Source organism: Capricornis sumatraensis, chromosome 16 (assembly GCF_032405125.1).
Source record: "Capricornis sumatraensis isolate serow.1 chromosome 16, serow.2, whole genome shotgun sequence".
Classification (NCBI taxonomy): Eukaryota; Metazoa; Chordata; class Mammalia; order Artiodactyla; family Bovidae; genus Capricornis; species Capricornis sumatraensis.
Genome location: NC_091084.1, coordinates 10,954,958 through 10,975,216, shown reverse-complemented (window position 1 = coordinate 10,975,216; position 20,259 = coordinate 10,954,958). Strand labels below are relative to the sequence as shown.

At 38.8% G+C, this 20,259-nt stretch overlaps 1 protein-coding gene across 1 annotated transcript in view; it reads left to right on the top strand.

The window, feature by feature from the left end:
* The window catches only part of CNTN5 (contactin 5), a 635,147-nt gene that overhangs the window by 529,598 nt on the left and 85,290 nt on the right, over window positions 1-20,259 (top strand). The window contains exon 15 of the mRNA XM_068988835.1: window positions 19,545-19,694. Within this exon, the coding sequence (XP_068844936.1) occupies window positions 19,545-19,694 (150 nt within the window). The remainder of the gene's footprint in view (window positions 1-19,544; window positions 19,695-20,259) is intronic.

Sequence of the window (20,259 nt, the reverse complement as noted above, 5' to 3'; positions counted from 1 at the left end):
ATTGGAAAAGACTCTGATGCTGGGAGAGATTGGGGGTAGGAGGAGAAGGGGACGACAGAGGATGAGATAGCTGGATGGCATCACTGACTTGATGGACATGAGTCTCAGTGAACTCCGGGAGTTGGTGATGGACAAGAAGGCCTGGCGTGCTGAAATTCATGGGGTCACAAAAAGTCGGACATGACTGAGCGACTGAACTGAACTGAGGTGGCTTAAACAAGAAAATATTTTCTCTAACAGTTCTGGAGATTGAGAACCCCAAGGTGTATGTGTCAGCCAGTTCAGTTTGATTCCTGGCAAGGATGGTCCCCATGGCTTACAAGAGTAAATAGCTTTCTTAGTGTGTGCTCACCTGGCAGAGAGGAATGAGGAGACAAGTTTTCCAGTGTCTTTTCTTATAAAGACATTAAATTCATCAGATCATTACACCAACTTTATGATTTCATTTAACCTTCAGTTCATTTCAGTTCAGCTGCTCAGTTGTGTCCGACTCTTTGCATGAATTGCAGCACTCCAGCCCTCCCTGTCCATCGCTAATTCCCAGAGTTCACCCAAACTCACGTCCATCAAGTTGGTGATGCCATCCAGCCATCTCATACTCTGTCGTCCCTTTTCCTCCTGCCCCCAATCCCTCCCAGTATAGAGTCTTTTCCAATGAGTCAACTCTTTGCATGAGGTGGCCAAAGTATTGGAGTTTCAGCTTCAGCATCATTCCTTCCAAAGAACACCCAGGGCTGATCTCCTTCAGAATGGACTGGTTGGATCTCCTTGCAATCCAAGTGACTCTCAAGAGTCTTTTCCAACACCACAGTTCAAAGGCATCAGTTCTTTGGTGCTCAGCTTTCTTCACAGTCCAACTGTCACATCAAGTGCTTCCTATTTTCAACATAACGTAAAGCTAATGTATTAAAAGATAACAGAGTATCGATTCCTCAGTGTCTCTTCATTTGTCTTAGGATGGAAGCCGAAATCCCATATGACTTTGTTCCTTCCTTCTCTCTACAAACTCATCTTCTACCATTCTCTCTAAAGCTTGTGATGATCCTGACTCACTGGTCTCCTTACATTCTGCATATAATTCTTCTAATACCTCTGTATTAGTTATTCCTTCTGTGTGGGATGCTTTCTTCTAAATACTGGTATAGCTAAATCCAAACTTCAGTCAGAAGTTCACTTAAATGTACTTTCTAATCGAGATTATACTGACCACTCTGTTTAAAATTTCAGCATATGTGTGGTGAAGATATTTCCCAGGTAACTCAGTGGTCCTGCTAATGTAGGAGACATGAATTCAATCCCTGCATCGGGAAGATCCCTCTGGAGTAGGAAATGGCAACCCACTCCAGTATTCTTGCTTGGAGAATCACACTGGACAGAAGAGTCTGGCAGGCTATAGTCCATGGGGTTTCAAGGAGTCAGTCATCACTGAGCGACTAAGTATGCACACTTGTAGTAAAGACGGCCAAGTAGGAAGATTCTTAACTCACCACTTTCGGCAGGCATACCAAAACTACAACTATTTACAGAGTAAGTATCTACTTACTCTGATGATTTTAAGACTAGCAGAAGAGATATTTCTGCAACTGGAGATATAAAGAAGAAACCACAACAGAGATGGGGAGGAAGGACAGAGACACAGTGTAGCTGAGACCCAATGCCATATTTGATAATACAGAATAACAAATCATCAAACCAAAGACAGAGTAGTGAAAATTACCAAAGTTGAAAAAAAAAAGGAAAAAATAATTTTAAAAACAGTTTAAGAGACGTCTGGGACAACACCAAGTTTACTAACATTCACATTATAGAGGCCCCAGAAAAAGAAGAGAGAAAGGGTCAGATAATTCATTTAAAGAAATAATAGCGGAAAACTTCCCTAAGCCAGTAATGGGAGCAAATGGCAGGCTTCCAGAAGCACAGAGCATCCCAAGTAAGATCTACCCAAAGAATCTGAAACCAAGACACATCATAATTAAATGTTGACATTAAAGATAAACAGATAATTTTAAAATCAGTCAGAGAAAAACATATTACAAAAGAATCCACATAATAAAAGAAGCTGACTTCTGGGCAGAAACATTGCAGGTAAGAAGTGGCATGATGTATTCAAAATGATGAAAGGAAAAATATGTACAACCTAGAATACTCTACCTAAAAGGGGATATCAGTAAAATGTGAAGGAGAGATAAGGAGATTTACAGACAAGCAAAACTTGAAATAGTTCAGCACCACCAAACCAGCTTTGCAAGGAATGTTAAAGGGATAACTCAAAGTAGAAAAGACCACAATTAGAAATATGAATTGTCACAATAAAAGTGTATTTTCACTCACCTAGAGCCAGACATCCTTGAGTGTGAAGCATCTGAACTGACTAACTGACTGAGAAATACTAAAAGTATAAAAAGAAAAACCTCAATAGTAAAGGTAAACATAAAAACTTAAAACACAAAAAACTTAAAAGTAGTAGACTAACCACGTATAAATTTGGCTTCCTTGGTGGCTCAGGCAGTAAAGAATCCACCTACAATTCAAGAGACCAGGATCCTATCCCTGGATTGGAAAGATCACCTGGAGAAGGGGGGTTTCCCTGGTAGCTCAGGTGCTAAAGAATCTTCCTGCAATGCAGGAGATCCTGGGCGATTCGTAGGTTGGGAAGATCCTCTGGAGAAAGGTTAGGGTACCCACTCTAGTATTTTCAGGCTTCCATAGTGGCTCAGCTGGTAAAGAATCCACCTGCCATCAGGGAGATCCTTGGGTTGGAAAGATCCCTTAGAAGAGGAAAGGTTACCCACTCCAGTGTTCTGGCCTGGAGAATTCCATCGACTCTATAGTCCGTGGGTCGCAAAGAGTTGGACACAATTGAGTGACTCTCACTTTCACTTTTTTCTAGAGAAGGGAATGGCAACCCACTTCATTATTCTTGTCTGGAGAATTAAACGGACCGAGGAGCTTGGTGAGTTACAGTCCATGTGGTCACAAAGAGTCAGACATGACTGAGCAACTAACACTTTGAATGACTTTGAATCACATGTAAACCTAGTAGGAAGGTTAAAGACAAAAATAGTTAAATCTTTTATGAAAACAGTAAATTGTTTAGGTATACAAAAAACAAAAGGTATCAAATGATGTCAATAACATTAAACATCAGAGGGAGTAAAAATGCAGAGTTGTTAAAATGCATTTAAACTTAAGACATGACCAATTTAGTAATTATATATATAGTATATAAAACTGTGTATATATATATGTACATATATATACAGCTATATATTTATATATGAACATCATGATAATCACACATCAAAAATTTACAAGAAATACACACAAAAATGTGACAGAAATCCAAATATAAGCCTAAAAATAGTCATTATATCATGAGAGAAAAGAAGAGAACAAAAAAGAACTGTAGAAACAACCAGAAAACAAGTAACCATATAATAACTCCATACTTATCAATAATCATTATAGATCCCCGGCATGGCATAGGGCAGTCAGCTGGCAAGAGGTGGGGCATTTGCGTAGTTTTGAATTCCTTTCTAGCAGCTAATCGGTAAAAACGAAAAGCTGACGAGGGCCTAGATATTTACTAATTTTTGTTGCAGTAACTGTTGACTATTTAGAATGAATTTTGATACGTGCGTATTTACAGTATCTTTGGAAGGACCCGTAAGTAATCAGCAGTTGCCTCTGAGAAGGGCATTAGAAACTGGGATGGGAGTCATGCTTTTCTCCCTATTTTTGTTGCTTAGTCGCTAAGTCGTATTGGACTCTTTGTGACCCTATGGAGTAGCCGGCAAGGCTCCTCTGTTCATGTGATTTCCTAGGCAAAGATGGTTGAGTTGCCATTTCCTTCTCCAGGGGATCTTCTTCACCCAGGAATCGAACATGGGTTTCCTGCGTTGGCGAATTCTTTACCACTGAGCCACCAGGGTAGAGCTTTCTCCCTGTACAATTTCTGTTTTTTGAAATTTGTTTATACTTTTTCAAAACAGTAAAAAATATTTTTCTTAATCGATAAAAAAATAATAATAACAATCATTATAAATTTAAATAGACTAATGCTCCAATCGAAGGAAATACAGTGAATGAATGAGAAAACAAGAACCGTATATATGATGCTGACAAGAGACTCACATCAGTTCTACAGAAACAAATTGAAAGTGGAGGGATGGACAAAGGTCAGGTCAGTTCAGTTCAGGCACTCAGTAATAGCCAACTGTTTGTGACCCCATAGACTGCAGCACACCAGACTTTACATCACCTGTACATCACTCTGTACATCACCAACTCCTGGAGGTTGATGAAACTCATGTCCATTGATTCAGTGATGCCATCCAACCATCTCATCCTCTGTCATCCACTTCTGCTGACTTCAACTTTTCCTAGCATTGAGGTCTTTTCCATGAGTCAGTTATTTGATCATCAGGTGGCCAAAGTATTGTAGCTTCAGCTTTAGCATCAGTCCTTCCATTGAGTATTCAAGACTGATTTCTTTTAGGATTGTCTGGTTTGATCTCCTTGCAGTCCAAGGGACTCTCAAGAGTTTTCTCCAATACCACAATTCAAAAGCATCAGTTTTTTGGTGCTCACCTTTCTTTATGGTCCAACTCTCATATCCGCACATGACTACTGGAAAAACTATAGCTTTGGCTAGACAGAACTTTGTTCGCAAAGTAATGTCTCTGCTTTTTAATATGCTGTCTAGGCTTGTCATAGCTTTCCTTCCAAGCAGGAAGTATCTTTTAATTTCATGGCTGCTGTCACCATCTGCAATGATTTTGGAGCCCAAGAAGATAAAGTCTTTCACTGTCTTCATTGTTTCCCTGTCTATTTGCCATGAAGTGATGGGACTGGATGCCATGGTCTTCGTGTTTTGAATGGTGAGTTTTAAACTAGCTTCTTCTCTCTCCTCTCTCACTTCCATCAAGAAACTCTTTAGTCCTTCTTTGCTTTCTACCATAGGGGTGGTGTCATCTGTATGTCTGAGGTTATTGATATTTCTCCCAGAAAGCTTGATTCCAGCTTGTGCTTCATCCAGCTGGGAATTTCACATGAGGTACTCTACATAGAAGTTAAACAAGCAGGGTGACAATATACAGTCTTGACGTACTCCTTTGTTCTCTATCTGGTTCTAACTGTTGTTTCTTATATACAGATTTTTCAGGAGGCAGGTAAGGTGGTCTGGTATTCCCATTTCTTTAAGAATTTTTCACAGATTGTTGAGACCCACACAGTCAAAGGCTTTAGCTTAGTCAATGAAGCAGAAGTAGATGTTTTTCTGGAATTCTTTCCTTTTTCTATGATCCAATGGATGTTGGCAATTTTGTCTCTGGTTCTTCTGCCTTTTCTAAATCCAGCTTCTACATATGGAATTTCTCAGTTCATGTACTGTTGACACCTAGCTTGGAGAATTTTGAGCAGTATTCTGCTAGCATGTGAGATGATTGAAATTGTGTGGTAGTTTGAACATTCTTTGGCATTGCCTTTCTTTGAGATTGGAGTGGAAACTGATCTTTCCCAGTCTTGTGGTCACTGCTGAGTTTTCCAAATTTCCTGGCATATTGAGTGAAGCACTTTAATACTATCATCTTTTAGGATTATCATCTTTTAGGATTTGAAAAAGCTCGGCTGGATTTCCATCACCTCCATTAGCTTTATTCGTGGTGATGCTTCATAAGGTCCACTTGACTTCACACTCCAAGATGTTTGGCTCTAGGCGAGTGATCACACCATCATGGTTATCTGGGTCACTGAGATCATTTTTATATAATTCTTCTGTGTATCCTTGTCACCTTTTTGTAATATATTCTGCATCTTTTATGTCCATACAATTTCTGTCCTTTATTGTGTCCATCTTCGCATGAAATATTCCTTTGGTATCTTTAATTTTCTTGAAGAGGTCTCTAGTCTTTCCCATTTTATTTTTTCCCTCTATTTCTTTGCACTGATCACTGAGGAAGGCTTTCTTATCTCTCCTTGCTATTCTTTGGAAATGTGCATTCAGATGGATCTATCTTTCCTTTTCTCGTTTGCCTTTAGCTTCTCTTCTTTTCTCAGCTATTTTTAAGGCCTCCCCAGACAACCATTTTGCCTTTTTGCATTTTTTTTTCTTGGGGATAATTTTGATCACTGCACCTTAAACAATGTTATGAAACTTTTTCCATAGTTCTTCAGGCACTGTGTCTGTCAGATCTAATCCCTTGAATCTATTTGTCATTTCCACTGTATGAAGTGAAGTTGCTCAGTTGTGTCCAGCTCTTTGGACCCCGATGGACTGTAGCCTACCAGTCTCTTCCATCCATGGGATTTTCCAGGCAAGAGTAGTGGAGTGGGTTGCCATTTCCTTTCTCCAGAGGATCTTCCCAACCCAGGGATCGAACCTGGGTCTCCCACATTGTAGGCAGATGCTTTACCATCTGAGACACCAGGGAAGTCCCTTCCACTGTATAATTATAACAGTTCTGATTTAGATCATACCTGAATGGTCTCGTGGTTTTCCCTACTTTCTTTAAGCCTGAATTTTGCAATAAGGAGTTCATTATCTTATCCACAGTCAGGTCCTGGTCTTGTTTTTGCTGACTGTATAGAGTTTCTCAATCTTCAGCTACAAAAAATAGAGTCAGTCTAATTTTGATATCAACCAACTGGTGATGTCCATGTATAAAATCATCTCTTCTGTTGTTGGATGAGGGTTTTTGCTATAATAAAAGTATTTCCTTGGCAAAACTCTGTTAGCCTTTGCCCTGCTTCATTTTGTACTCTAGGCCAAACTTACATGCTACTCCAGGTATCTCTTGACTTCCTACTTTTGCATTCCATTCCCCTATCATGTAAAGGACTTTTTTTTTTTTTTAAGTGTTAGTTTTAGAAGGTCTTATTTGTCTTTATAGAACTGTTCAACTTCAGCTTCTTTGGAGTTAGTGGTTGGAGCATAGACTTGGATTACTGTGATACTGAGGGGTTTGCCTTGCAAATGAACAAGGATCATTCTGTCACTTTTGAGATTGCACCCAGGTACTGCATTTTGGACTCTTTTTTTTTTTTTTTTTAATTCAAGGCTACTCCATTTTTTCTAAGGAATTCTTGCCCACAGTAGTAGGTATAATGGTCATCTGAGTTAAATTCACCCATTCCACTCCATTTTATCTCACTGATTCCTAAAATGTCAGTGTTCACTGTTGCCATCTCCTGTTTGACCACTTGCAATTTACATTGATCCATGGACCTAACATTCCAGATTCCTATGCAATATTATTCTTTGCAGCATCAAACTTTACTTCTATCACCAGTCACATCCACAACTGGGCATTGTTTTTGCTTTGGCTCAGCCTCTTCATTCTTTCTGGAGTTATTTCTCCACTTTTCTCCAGTTAGTGTATTTGGCACTACTGACCTGGGGCGTTCATCTTTCAGTATCATACCTTTTTGCCTTTTCATACTGGAGAAAAGTATTCTATGCACACAGAAACAGAGAGAAAGCTGTGGTATCAACACTTATGTTAGACAAAATAGGCTTTAAAGCAAAGACTGTAACAAGGGACTAACAAAGATATTTTATACTGTGGAAGAGATCAATCCAAAAAGAAAATATAACAATTATAAATATATATATTACTTTAATAAATACAAATATATATTTATATATAAATATCAATCCAAAAGAAAATATAACAATTATAAATATATATATATATAAAGCCTATATTAGCAAAATAAAGGAAAACTTGGCAGTAACACAATAGTAGTGAGGATTTTAAGATTATACTTATATTAATGGACTCAGCTTCCAGACAAGAAATCAATAGGAAACACAGTCCTTAGATGATATATTACACCAGGTTGATTCATTGATATCTACAGAGCATTCCATTCAAAAGAGCAGAAAACACATTCTCTTGAAGCACGCATGTATTAGTCTCCAGGATAAACGACAAGCTAAACCACAGCACAAATTTTTGAAGAATTAAATCATACTGAGCACTTTTACAACTACAATGACTTAAGAATAGAAATCAACTACAAGATAAAAATTGCAAAAAAACACAAACATATGGATGGTAAACAATATACTACTAAATAGCTAAAGGCTAGAGACTTTCCAGGCTGTCCAGTGGTTAAGAGTCCACACTTCCAGTACAGGAGCTGTGGATTAGATCCCTGATCAAGAAACTAAGAGCCTGCACAGCCAAAAAATAAATGAAATATTTTTTTAAAAGGAATGCATTGGTCTGCAGATGTATGTTCATACTTGCATGCTAAGTCACTTCACTTGTATCTGACTCTTGTGACCCTATGGACTGCAACCTGCCAGGTTCCTCTGTCTATGAGATTCTCCAGGCAAGAATACTGGAGTGGGTTCCCATGCCCTCCTCCAGGGGATGTTCTCAACCCAGGAATCAAACCCATGTCTCTTATGTCTCCTGCATTGGCTGGCAGGTCTTTACCACTAATTCCATCTCGGAAGTCCAAAAATTTAAAAGTGTGTTAACACCTATTCTTCTCAAATTATCCAAAAAATTGAGAGATAAAGACACTCCCAAAATCATTCTGTGAAGGAAGCATCACCTTGATTTCAAAACTAGATAAAGACAATAAAGAAAAGAAAAATATATGCCAATATCACTGATGAACACATTCAAAAATCTTCAACATAATATTAACAAGCTGAATTTAACAATGCATAAATAGAATCACACGCCAAAATCAAGTGGGATTTATACCAGGAATGCAAAGATGATCCAATATTCCAATATCAATCCTTGTGATATATAATACATTAAAAAATTGAAGAATAAAAGTCATATAATCATCAAAATAGGTACAGAAAAGCTTTTGACAAAATTCAACATTCAATTATGACAAAAATTCTCAACAAAATAGATATGGAGAAAACATGCCTCAACATAGTAAAATCTACATATGACAAGCCCACAGCTAACATCAAATTCCAAGTAAGATGGTAGGTGTTTCAAGAGGGCATCAGAGGGCAGACACACTGAAACCATATTCACAAAAAACTAGTCAATCCAATCACACTAGGACCATAGCCCTGTCTAACTCAGTGAAACTAAGCCATGTCCATGGGGCAACCCAGGATGGGCAGGTAATGGAGGAGAGGTCTGACAGAATGCGGTCCACTGGAGAAGGGAATGGCAAACACTTCAGTATTCTTGCCTTGAGAATCCCATGAACAGTATGAAAAGGCAAACTGATAGGATACTGAAAGAGGAACTCCCCAGGTCAGTAGGTGCCCAATATGCTACTAGAAATCAGTGGAGGAATAACTCTAGAACGAATGAAGGGATGGAGCCAAAGCAAAAACAATACCCAGTTGTGGATGTGACTGGTGATGAAAGCAAAGTCCGATGCTGTAAAGAGCAATATTGCATAGGAACCTGGAATGTCAGGTTCATGAATCAAGGCAAATTGGAAGTGGTCAAACAAGAGATGGCAAGAGTGAATGTCGACATTCTAGGAATCAGCGAAATAAAATGGACTGGAATGGGTAAATTTAACTCAGATGACCATTATGTCTACTACTGCGGGCAGGAATCCCTCAGAAGAAATGGAGTAGCCATCATGATCAAAAACAGAGTCCAAAATGCAGTACTTGGATACAGTCTCAAAAACGACAGAATGATATCTGTTCATTTCCAAGGCAAACCATTCAATATCATGGTAATCCAAGTCTATGCCCCAACCAGCAATGCTGAAGAACCTGAGGTTGAATGGTTTTATGAAGACCTACAAGACCTTTTAGAACTAACATCCAAAAAAGATGTCCTTTTCATTATAGGGGACTGGAATGCAAAAGTAGGAAGTCAAGAAACACCTGGAGTAACAGGCAAATTTGGTCTTGAAATGCAGAATGAAGCAGGGTAAAGACTAATAGTTTTGCCAAGAAATGCACTGGTCATAGTAAACACCCTCTTCCAACAACACAAGAGAAGACTCTACACATGGACATCACCAGACGGTCAACACCAAAATCAGATTGATTATATTCTTTGCAGCCAAAGATGGAGAAACTCTATATAGTCAACAAAAACAAGACCAGGATCTGACTGTGGCTCAAATCATGAACACCTTATTACCAAATTCAGACTTAAATTGAAGAAATTAGGGAAAACAGCTAGACCATTCAGGTATGACCTAAATCGAATCCCTTATGATTATACAGTGGAAGGGAGAAATAGATTTAAGGGCCTAGATCTGATAGATAGAGTGCCTGATGAACTATGGACAGAGGTTCGTGACATTGTACAGGAGACAGGGATCAAGACCATCCCCATGGAAAAGAGATGCAAAAAAGCAAAATGGCTGTCTGAGGAAGCCTTACAAATATCTGTGAAAAGGAGAGGCAAAAAGCAAAGGAGAAAAGGAAAGATATAAGCATCTGAATGCAGAGTTCCAAAGAATAGCAAGAAGAGATAAGAAAGCCTTCTTCAGTGATCAATGCAAAGAAATAGAGGAAAAGAACAGAATGGGAAAGACTAGAGATCTCTTCAAGAAAATTAGAGATACCAAAGGAATATTTCATGCAAAGATGGGCTCGATAAAGGACAGAAATGGTCTGGACCTAACAGAAGCAGAAGATATTAAGAAGAGGTGGCAAGAATACACAGAAGAACTGTATAAAAAAGATCTTCATGACCTGGATAATCACGATGGTGTGATCACTCATCTAGAGCCTGACATCCTGGAATGTGAAGTCAAGTGGGCCTAGAAAGCATCACTATGAACAAAGCTAGTGGTGGTGATGGAATTCCAGTTGAGCTATTTCAAATTCTGAACGATGATGCTGTGAAAGTGCTGCACTCAATATGCCAGCACATTTGGAAAACTCAGCCGTGGCCACAGGACTGGAAAACGTCAGTTTTCATTCCAATCTCAAAGAAAGGGAATGCCAAAGAATGCTCACACTACCGCACAATTGCACTCATCTCACATGCTAGTAAAGTAATGCTCAAAATTCTCCAGGCCAGGCTTCAGCAATATGTGAACCGTGGACTTCCTGATGTTCAAGCTGGTTTTAGAAAAGGCAGAGGAACCAGAGATCAAATTGCCAACATCTGCTGGATCATGGAAAAAGCAAGAGAGTTCCAGAAAAAAAATCAATGTCTTCTTTACTGACTATACCAAAGCCTTTGACTGTGTGGATCACAAGAAACTGTGGAAAATTCTGAAATAGATGGGAATACCAGACCACCTGACCTGCCTCTTGAGAAATCTGTATGCAGGTCAGGAAGCAACAGTTAGAACTGGACATGGAACAACAGACTGGTTCAAATAGGAAAAGGAGTACGTCAAGGCTGTATATTGTCACCCTGCTTATTTAACTTATATCCAGAGTACATCATGAGAAACGCTAGACTGGAAGAAACACAAATTGGAATCAAGATTGCTGGAAGAAATATCAATAACCTCAGATATTCAGATGATACCACCCTTATGGCAGAAAGTGAAGAGGAACTAAAAAGCCTCTTGATGAAAGTGAAAGTGGAGAGTGAAAAAGTTGACTTAAAGCTCAACATTCAGAAAACGAAGATCATGATACCTGGTCCCATCACTTCATGGGAAATAGATGGGGAAATATTGGAAACAGTGTCAGACTTTATTTTTGGGGGCTCCAAAATCACTGCAGATGGTGATTGCAGCCATGAAATTAAAAGACGCTTACTCCTTGGAAGAAAATTTATGACCAACCTAGAGAGCATATTCAAAAGCAGAGACATTACTTTGCTGACTAAGGTCCGTCTAGTCAAGGCTATGGTTTTTCTAGTAGTCATGTATGGATGTGAGAGTTGGACTGTGAAGAAAGCTGAGTGCCAAAGAATTGATGCTTTTGAACTGTGGTGTTGGAGAAGACTCTTGAGAGTCCCTTGAACTGCAAGGAGATCCAACCAGTCCATTCTGAAGGAGATCAGCCCTGGGATTTCTTTGGAAGTAATGATGTGAAAGCTGAAACTCCAATACTTTGGCCACCTCATGCAAAGAGTTGATTCATTGGGAAAAACTTGATGCTGGGAGGGATTGGGGGCAGGAGGAGAAGGGAACGACAGAGGATGAGATGGCTGGATGGCATCACTGACTTGATGAACGTGAATCTGAGTGAACTCTGGGAGTTGGTGATGGACAGGGAGGCCTGGCGTGCTGTGATTCATCAGGCTGTGATTCATGGGGTCGCAAAGAGTCGGACATGATTGAGCGACTGAACTGAACTGTACACCAAATTCAGTGGTGGAAATCTGAAAGCATTTCCTCTAAGATCAGGAACAAACCAAGAATGCCACTTATACCACCTTTATGGAAGTCCTAGCCATAACAATCAGGCCAAGAAATAAATGTAAGGAATCCAAATTGGAAAGGATGTAAACTTTCCAGTAAACTCAGTTTTCAGATGACATGAAAGAAATAAAGTGAAGTCTCTTAGTCCTGTCTGACTCTTTGTGACCCCATGGACTGTAGCCTACCAGGCTCCTCGGTCCGTGGGATTTTCCAGGCAAGAGTACTGGAGTGGGTGCCATTTCCTTCTTCAGATGACATAATACTATACTATACATAGAAAATGATTTAATGAAAGAATTAATGTTGTTAAAATAACCAAACTACCTAAGGCAATCTACAGATTCAATCCACTATCTATCAAAATACCAATGGCATTTTTCATAGATCTAGAACAAATAACTTCTAAAATTTGTATGGAAACACAAAACATCCAAATAGCCTAAACAATTGAACAACAAAAAACAAAAGCTGGGTTATCATGTTCCTTGATTTTAAAATGTACTTCCAAGCTACAGTAATCAAAATAGTATGGAAATGAGAGCCCAGAAATAAACCCATACACGTATGGTCAATTAATCTATGATAAATAATGCAAGAATGGGGAAAGAAAAACCTTTTCAATAAATAATGCTTGGAAAACTGAACAGCTTCATACAAAAGAATCAAATTGGACTACTTTCTCACACCATATTCAAAAAAAATTAACTCAAAATGGATTAAAGACTTAAATGAAACCATAAAATTCCTAGAAGAAAATATAATATGCTCTTCAGCATGAGACCTAATATTTTTGGGGATCTATCTTCTCAGGCAAGGGCAACAAAAGCAAAAATAAACAAATGGGACTACACCAAACTAAAAATTTTAGCATAACAAAGGAAACTATCAACAAAACAAAAATATTTGAAGATATTTGCAAATCATACATCTAATAAGGGGTTAATATACAAAATATACAAAGAACTCATACAACTCATCATCAACAACGTCAAACTTAATTAAAAAATAGGCAGAAAATCTGAATAGACATTTTTCCAAAGAAGACATAGAGATGGGCACAGACACATGAAAAGATGCTCATCATCACTAATCACAGAGAAATGCATGTCAAAACTGCAATGACCTATTACTTCACATCTATGAGAATTGTTTTTATTGAAAAGGCAATAAATAAGAAATCCTGATGAGCATATGGAAAAAAGAAAAATCCTGTGCACTCTTCATAGGAACGTAAGTTGGTATAGCCACTATGGGAACAGTAATTACTTTCTCAAAATAATTAAGAAATGGAATTACTAAACAATCCAGCAATCCTACTTTGGGGTATTTATCCAAATAAAATAAAAACACTAGCTCAGAAAGATGTATGCATTCCAATATTCATTGAAGCACTATTTACAATAGCCAAGATACAGAAGCAATCTAAGTGTTCATTGATAGATGGATAATGAATATTCGGTATACACACATAATGGAATATTTCTCAGCTATAATAAAAATGGAATCTTGGCATTTGACACAACATGGATGGGTTTGGTGGAAAAAACACAAGCTGGAATCAAGACTGACGGGAGAAATATCAATAACCTCAGATATGCAGATGACACCACCCTTATGGCAGAAAGTGAAGAGGAACTAAAAAGCCTCTGATGAAAGTGAAAGAGGAGAGTGAAAAAGTTGACTTAAAGCTCAACATTCAGAAAACGAAGATCATGGCATCCGGTCCCATGACTTCATGGGAAATAGATAGGGAAACAGTGGAAACAGTGTCAGACTTTATTTTTTTAGGCTCCAGAATCACTGCAGATGGTGATTGCAGCCATGAAATTAAAAGATACTTACTCCTTGGAAGAAAAGTTATGACCAACCTAGAGAGCATATTGAAAAGCAGAGACATTGCTTTGCCAACTAAGGTCCATCTAGTCAAGGCTATGGCTTTTCCTGTGGTCATGTATGGATGTGAGAGTTGGACTGTGAAGAAGGCTGAGTGCCGAAGAATTGATGCTTTTGAACCGTGGTGTTGGAGAAGACTCTTGAGAGTCCCTTGGACTGCAAAGAGATCCAACCAGTCCATTCTGAAGGAGATCAGCCCTGGGATTTCTTTGGAAGGAATGATGCAAAAGCTGAAACTCCAATACTTTGGCCACCTCATGCGAAGAGTTGACTCATTGGAAAAGACTCTGATGCTGGGAAGGATTGGGGGCAGGAGGACAAGGGGGCGACAGAGGATGAGATGGCTGGATGGCATCACTGACTTGATGGACGTGAGTCTGAGTGAACTCTGGGAGTTGGTGATGGACAGGGAGGCCTGGCGTGCTGTGATTCATGGGGTCACAAAGAGTCAGAAATGACTGAGCGACTGAACTGACCTGATGCTAACAAAATAATCAAATACTGCATGATCTCACTTATATGTGAAATTCACCAAACAAATAAACAAAACAAAATGAAAACAGACTCTTAGATATAGAGAATAGACTGGTGTTATCAGAAGGTTGGGGTTGGGGGATGTAAAGTAGGTGAAGGAGATTAAGAGGTACAAAACTCCAACTATAAATAAACAAGTTACAAGCATGTAATATACAGCATAAGAGTGACAGTATCGTTAGTAATATTGTGATATATTTGTTTTGGGACAGATGGTTACTAGATATACTATGGCAGTCATTTCAGAATGTACTCAAAGGTCAAATCAATATGTAGCACACCTGAAATCTAACATAGTTTTGTACATCAAGTGTATTTAAAAAACATTATTTAAATTTTAAAATATTTTAAATCACCACCTGCCTGCTTTGGACTGAGTTGTGTCTCCCCAAAATTAGTATGTCAAAACCCTAACCCCTGTATAACTGTACTTGGAGACTAGGCCTTTACGGAGATCAAAGGGCACCTAGATGTATGAGACTGGAGTTTAAGAGTGAGGTGTAGAATGAAGATATAAATTAGGAAATTATTGGGATATAAATTGCAGTTAATGCCATAAGATTGCATGCACTCTCCAAGGATGTAAGCATAAAACAAAGAAAAAAGGAGTATGAAAATTGAGCCCTCAATCGTTCCAATAGTAAGAGGTTGTGAAAGTGTATTCAACCAAAAGATATAGAGAGTAAGCAGCCATTTAGTTTTAGAAAAAGACAATGTGATATCCTGACAGGCAAAAAAATAAAATCTAGCGAGGAAGAAAAAGTAATCAACTTGGTCAAATGCTGCTGACTTGGCAACTATTATGAGGAAATGAGACTTGATCATTGATTTAAACAAACCGGAGGTTATTCATGATCTTGATGCTAGAAGTTACAGTAAAATTTTAAGGACTAAAGACATAAGAATTGGCTCAAGAGAAAATGGGAGAAAAGTTAATATAGAAAACTTTTTTAAGAAGTCTTACTGCAAGTGGAATCAAAATACTCTGAAGTCAGAGATGTCATAATTTGCTTATGAATTGGAGTGGGACAAGAGAAAAAAAGTAGAAATACAGGATGGCTTCAAAGTTTGGGATATAGCAATTGTCATTCACTGAATAAGGAATACTGCAGAAGTAGGGGAGGAAATAAAGATTAACTCTATCTAAATGGAAATGTTTAATAGATTATAGGGCATATGAATTTGGAGTCTAGGGAGGAAGTTCATGGCTGAAAATGTTACAGCCATCAGCATACAGAAGGTATTTAGAACCATGAGACTGGGAAAGATCACCTTAGAGTACAATAAAAAAGAAAAGGCAGTTAGTAGAATTATGGTGCATCTGGAAGATAAAAAGAAAGTAGCAATGCAGACTGAAGAGGCATAATTGGAAACAAGAAGAGTGGAAGTTTCGAAAAGCATTTCAAAGAGCAGAGAATGATTAACTGTGCGAAGCATGATGTTGGAACAAATAAAATAAGGACAGAAACGCGAGCACAACGTTTTAGAATTGGAGGCCACTGGTGATCTCGATGGGCGCAATTATGGTGGATTGCTGGAGCTGAGAGCCTGGCTGCAGTGAGTCTGAGAGTGAATGTGTGTGTGTGTGTGTGTGTGTGTGTGTGTTCAGTCAGGTCTGACTCTTTGTGACCCCATGAACTGTAGTCTGCCAGGCTCCTCTGTCCATGGAATTTTCCAGTTAAGAATATTCTAGTGGGTAGCCATTCCCTCCTCCAGGGGATCTTCCCCACCCAGGGATCAAACCTATGTCTCCTATATCTCCTGCTTTGGCAGGGAGATTCTTACCTCTGCTCCACTTAGCAAGTTTCAAGAGTGAATTAAAAGAGAATAAATGGAGACAGAAAATAAGGGACAAATATTAATGACTCTCAAGAAGTTTGCTGTAAAAGAAACATAGAGAATGGGTGAAGGTTGGAAGGCAAGAAAATTTTAAAAGAATTTTGTTTTGTTTTTAAGTGGAAAAATATCTGCATGCCTGTATTAGAGACCTTGGCAGGGGAAGGGAGTGGGTAGGAGAGAGACACAACTGAGCTGGACTGGTTACTCTTCTATACAATATTTTAAGAGGGCTACTCCTTGAGAGGCATGAGGTTGCCTCAGAGGGGACTCAGTTTTCTCCTGGAGTAAAACGTTTTAAGCAAGTTGAGGAAGAAGGATGCAGACAAGGGGATTTTGCTAGTGATGGATTACGAATTCCAAAGATCATAGTCACAGGCTTTTATTTTATTTATTTATTTTTACTTTACAATACTGTATTTGTTTTGCCATACATCAACATGAATCTGTCACGGGTATACATGTGTTCCTCATCCTGAACCCCCCTCCCTCCTCCCTCTTCATACCATCCCTCTGGGTCGTCTCAGTGCACCAGCCCCAAACATCCAGTATCATGCATCTAACCTGGACTGGTGATTCATTTCATATATGATATTATACATGTTTCAATGCCATTCTCCCAAATCATCCCACCCTCTCCCTCTCCCACAGAGTCCAAAAGACTGTTCTATACATCTGTGTCTGTTTTGCTGTCTCCTATACAAGGTTATCATTACCATCTTTCCAAATTCCATATATATGTTAGTATACTGTATTGGTGTTTTTCTTTCTGGCTTACTTCACTCCATATTATCAGCTCCAGTTTCATCCACCTCATTAGAACTGATTCAAATATATTCTTTTTAATGGCTGAGTAATACTCCATTGTGTATATGTACCACAGCTTTCTTATCCATTCATCTGCTGATGGACATCTAGGTTGCTTCCATGTCCTGGCTATTCTAAACAGTGCTGTGATGAACATTGGGGTACATGTGTCTCTTTGAATTCTGGTTTCCTCGGTGTGTGTGCCCAGTAATGGGATGTTAGAGAAGGATGGCAATTGAGACAGACAGAGTTCTATAGGGATTAGAGTAAAGGATGAGGGATGACCTCAATGCCTGGAGTTGCTTGGAGTGACAGACATAAACAGAATTCAATGAAACAGTAGGTCCTGATGGACCCAAGGCAAGTACTGGTGAATCAATTTGTTCTTGTATCTCGGGAGAGCTCAGTGTCTTGGTGTCTCTTCTTCCCACCTTTATGTTTGGCAGACATAGTTCAGCATTCTGCCAAATGGTGTACTGAACAGTGGCCTTAATCCTCTACCACTCAGACTTCAAAGATGTTGCTCATTTGCCAGTGCAGCAAAAGAGGACAGACATTTTGTTGTTGTTGTTGTTTCATGTTTTCACTTCACTGCTTAAAAAAGTCAGCTCTATAGGGCTGTGAGATTGGTCAGGCAGCCCACACTGCCTATGCTCTGAGCATTCACCTTTCATGGAATTGATTATTTGGTAATATTCTCTTGTTGCGTTTCAATAGAGATTTTCATGGGAAATGCAAGATGCATTTTATTTCACCTTGTTGTAGTAAAAGTCTACAGCGTCATCAAATCAAAACCCTCTCCCCTCCCCAACACTGCCCTGCCATGCTTAAACAGAAATCAGGGCAGCTATAAATTCAGAGGATGTTTGCACTTCATAGGGAGGTTTTGCACTTTCCTCACTTTCACCTCTGAAACAAATGTTCTTACAGAAATATTTCCTAGACAGCAGAGATGAGGGAACAAGAAAAGCAGTCCCAGATAGAGCATAAACACTATGTAAAAATGCTTTACTATGTGGTAATTATATTGACACACAGTTTTATGTTTTAACAAAAATCTAAATATAGTACAAAAGTCACTCCAAGGAGAGTTCAGAGCTTCCACTTTGAAACCACAAACTGGAGTTTTTAAATTAGAGAGATATATTCTTAAACCACTACTTGGAACTGCCAAGTGGCTGAGCATGTTTGCCAGAACTGGGAGAGGCAAACTGCTCAAGAAATTTCCCTAGAAATATAAGAAATGTTTGCTTAAATTGGAGCTCTTGTTGGCATCTTCTCTGGGGTTGAAGGGTTGACAAAAAATATTTTAGTGTAGTTAATGGCAAGTTGTGTTGTGTCAATCTATGTGTAAAGATGAGATGAAAGAATTCTAACTATAACGGACTTTGACATGTGCAACTGCTTACTTCTGAAGACTGATTTTTGTTTTACTAATGAGACTGGAAGTGACACATGACCATGTGATATAAGGGTGTATGCAGAAGCCTGCCATGTCTGTCAGGGCCTAATATCTTTTATTTCAATCTATAAGCATTTCTAGTTCACCTCAGTTCAATTCAATTCAGTTGCTCAATTGTGTCTAATTCTTTGGGACCCCATGGACTGCAGCACGCCACGCTTCCCTGTCCATGACCAACTCCTGGAGCTTGCTCAAACTCATGTTCAGCGAGTCAGTGATGCTCTCCAACCATCTCATCCTCTGTCATCCCCTTCTCCTGCCCCCAATCCCTTCCAGTGTCAGGGTCTTTTCCAGTGAATCAGTTATTTACATCAGATGGCCAAAGTATTAGAGCTTCAGCTTCAGCATCAGTCCTTCCAATGAATATTCAGGGCTAATTTCCTTTAGGATTGACTGGATTGATTTCCTTGCTGTCCAAGGGACTCTCAAGAGTCTTCTCCAACACCACAGTTTAAAAACATCAATTCTTTGGCACTCAGCTTTTTTTATGGGCCAACTCTCACATCCATATATGACTACTGGAAAAAACACAGCTTTGACTAGATGGAAATTTGTTGGCAAAGTAATGTCTCTGATTTTCAATATGCTGTCTATTTGGTCATAATTTTCCTTCCAAGGAGGAAGTGTCTTTTAATTTCATGGCTGCAGTCACAATTTGCAGTGATGTTGGAGCCCAAGAAAATAAAGTTCACCTAATGACATGAAATTTCCTTCCTCTCCCTAGTTCCAGAAATTATAACAGGGGACATGGAATCAGCCATGGCAGTGGACCTGAACCCCTGGGTAGAATATGAATTCAGAGTGGTGGCCACCAATCCAATTGGGACTGGAGACCCAAGCACTCCATCTCGAATGATCCGCACAAATGAAGCAGGTAAGAATATTAGAGAGTCAGAATTCTATTGGGTATGCCTCTTAGTCGCTTTTTAAAAATTTACTTATTTTTAATTAAAGGATAATTGCTTTACAATATTGTGTTGGCTTCTGCCATACATCAACATGGATCAGTCATACGTGTATATATATATTTATCCCCTCCCTTTTGAACCTTCCTCCCACCTCCCAATCCATCCCACCCTTCTAGGTTGTCACAGAGCCCTGGTTTTTGTTCCCTGAGTAATACAACAAATAATCACTTTTAAAGCAATTTGAATTAACTATTATTGCTTTACTGTAATTTGTCCAAATTCTTTTACCTGGATATCATAAAACTATTTCCTTTAAGATAATTATTTCATTTTATTTGTTTTCAGAGCTTTTTCTCCTTTTATCCACAAATACAGGTCTAGATGCTTCAATTTTCCTCCTTGCATTTATCTTCAAGTTAAGTTGAAAATGTTAGTTTCTCCTAATTATGTACTCATTCAATATAGCAGGTCCATAAAATTCAGAATAGATTGGCTCACCCTTTTTTTCTCCAGTGTTAGCAGTTACCTCTA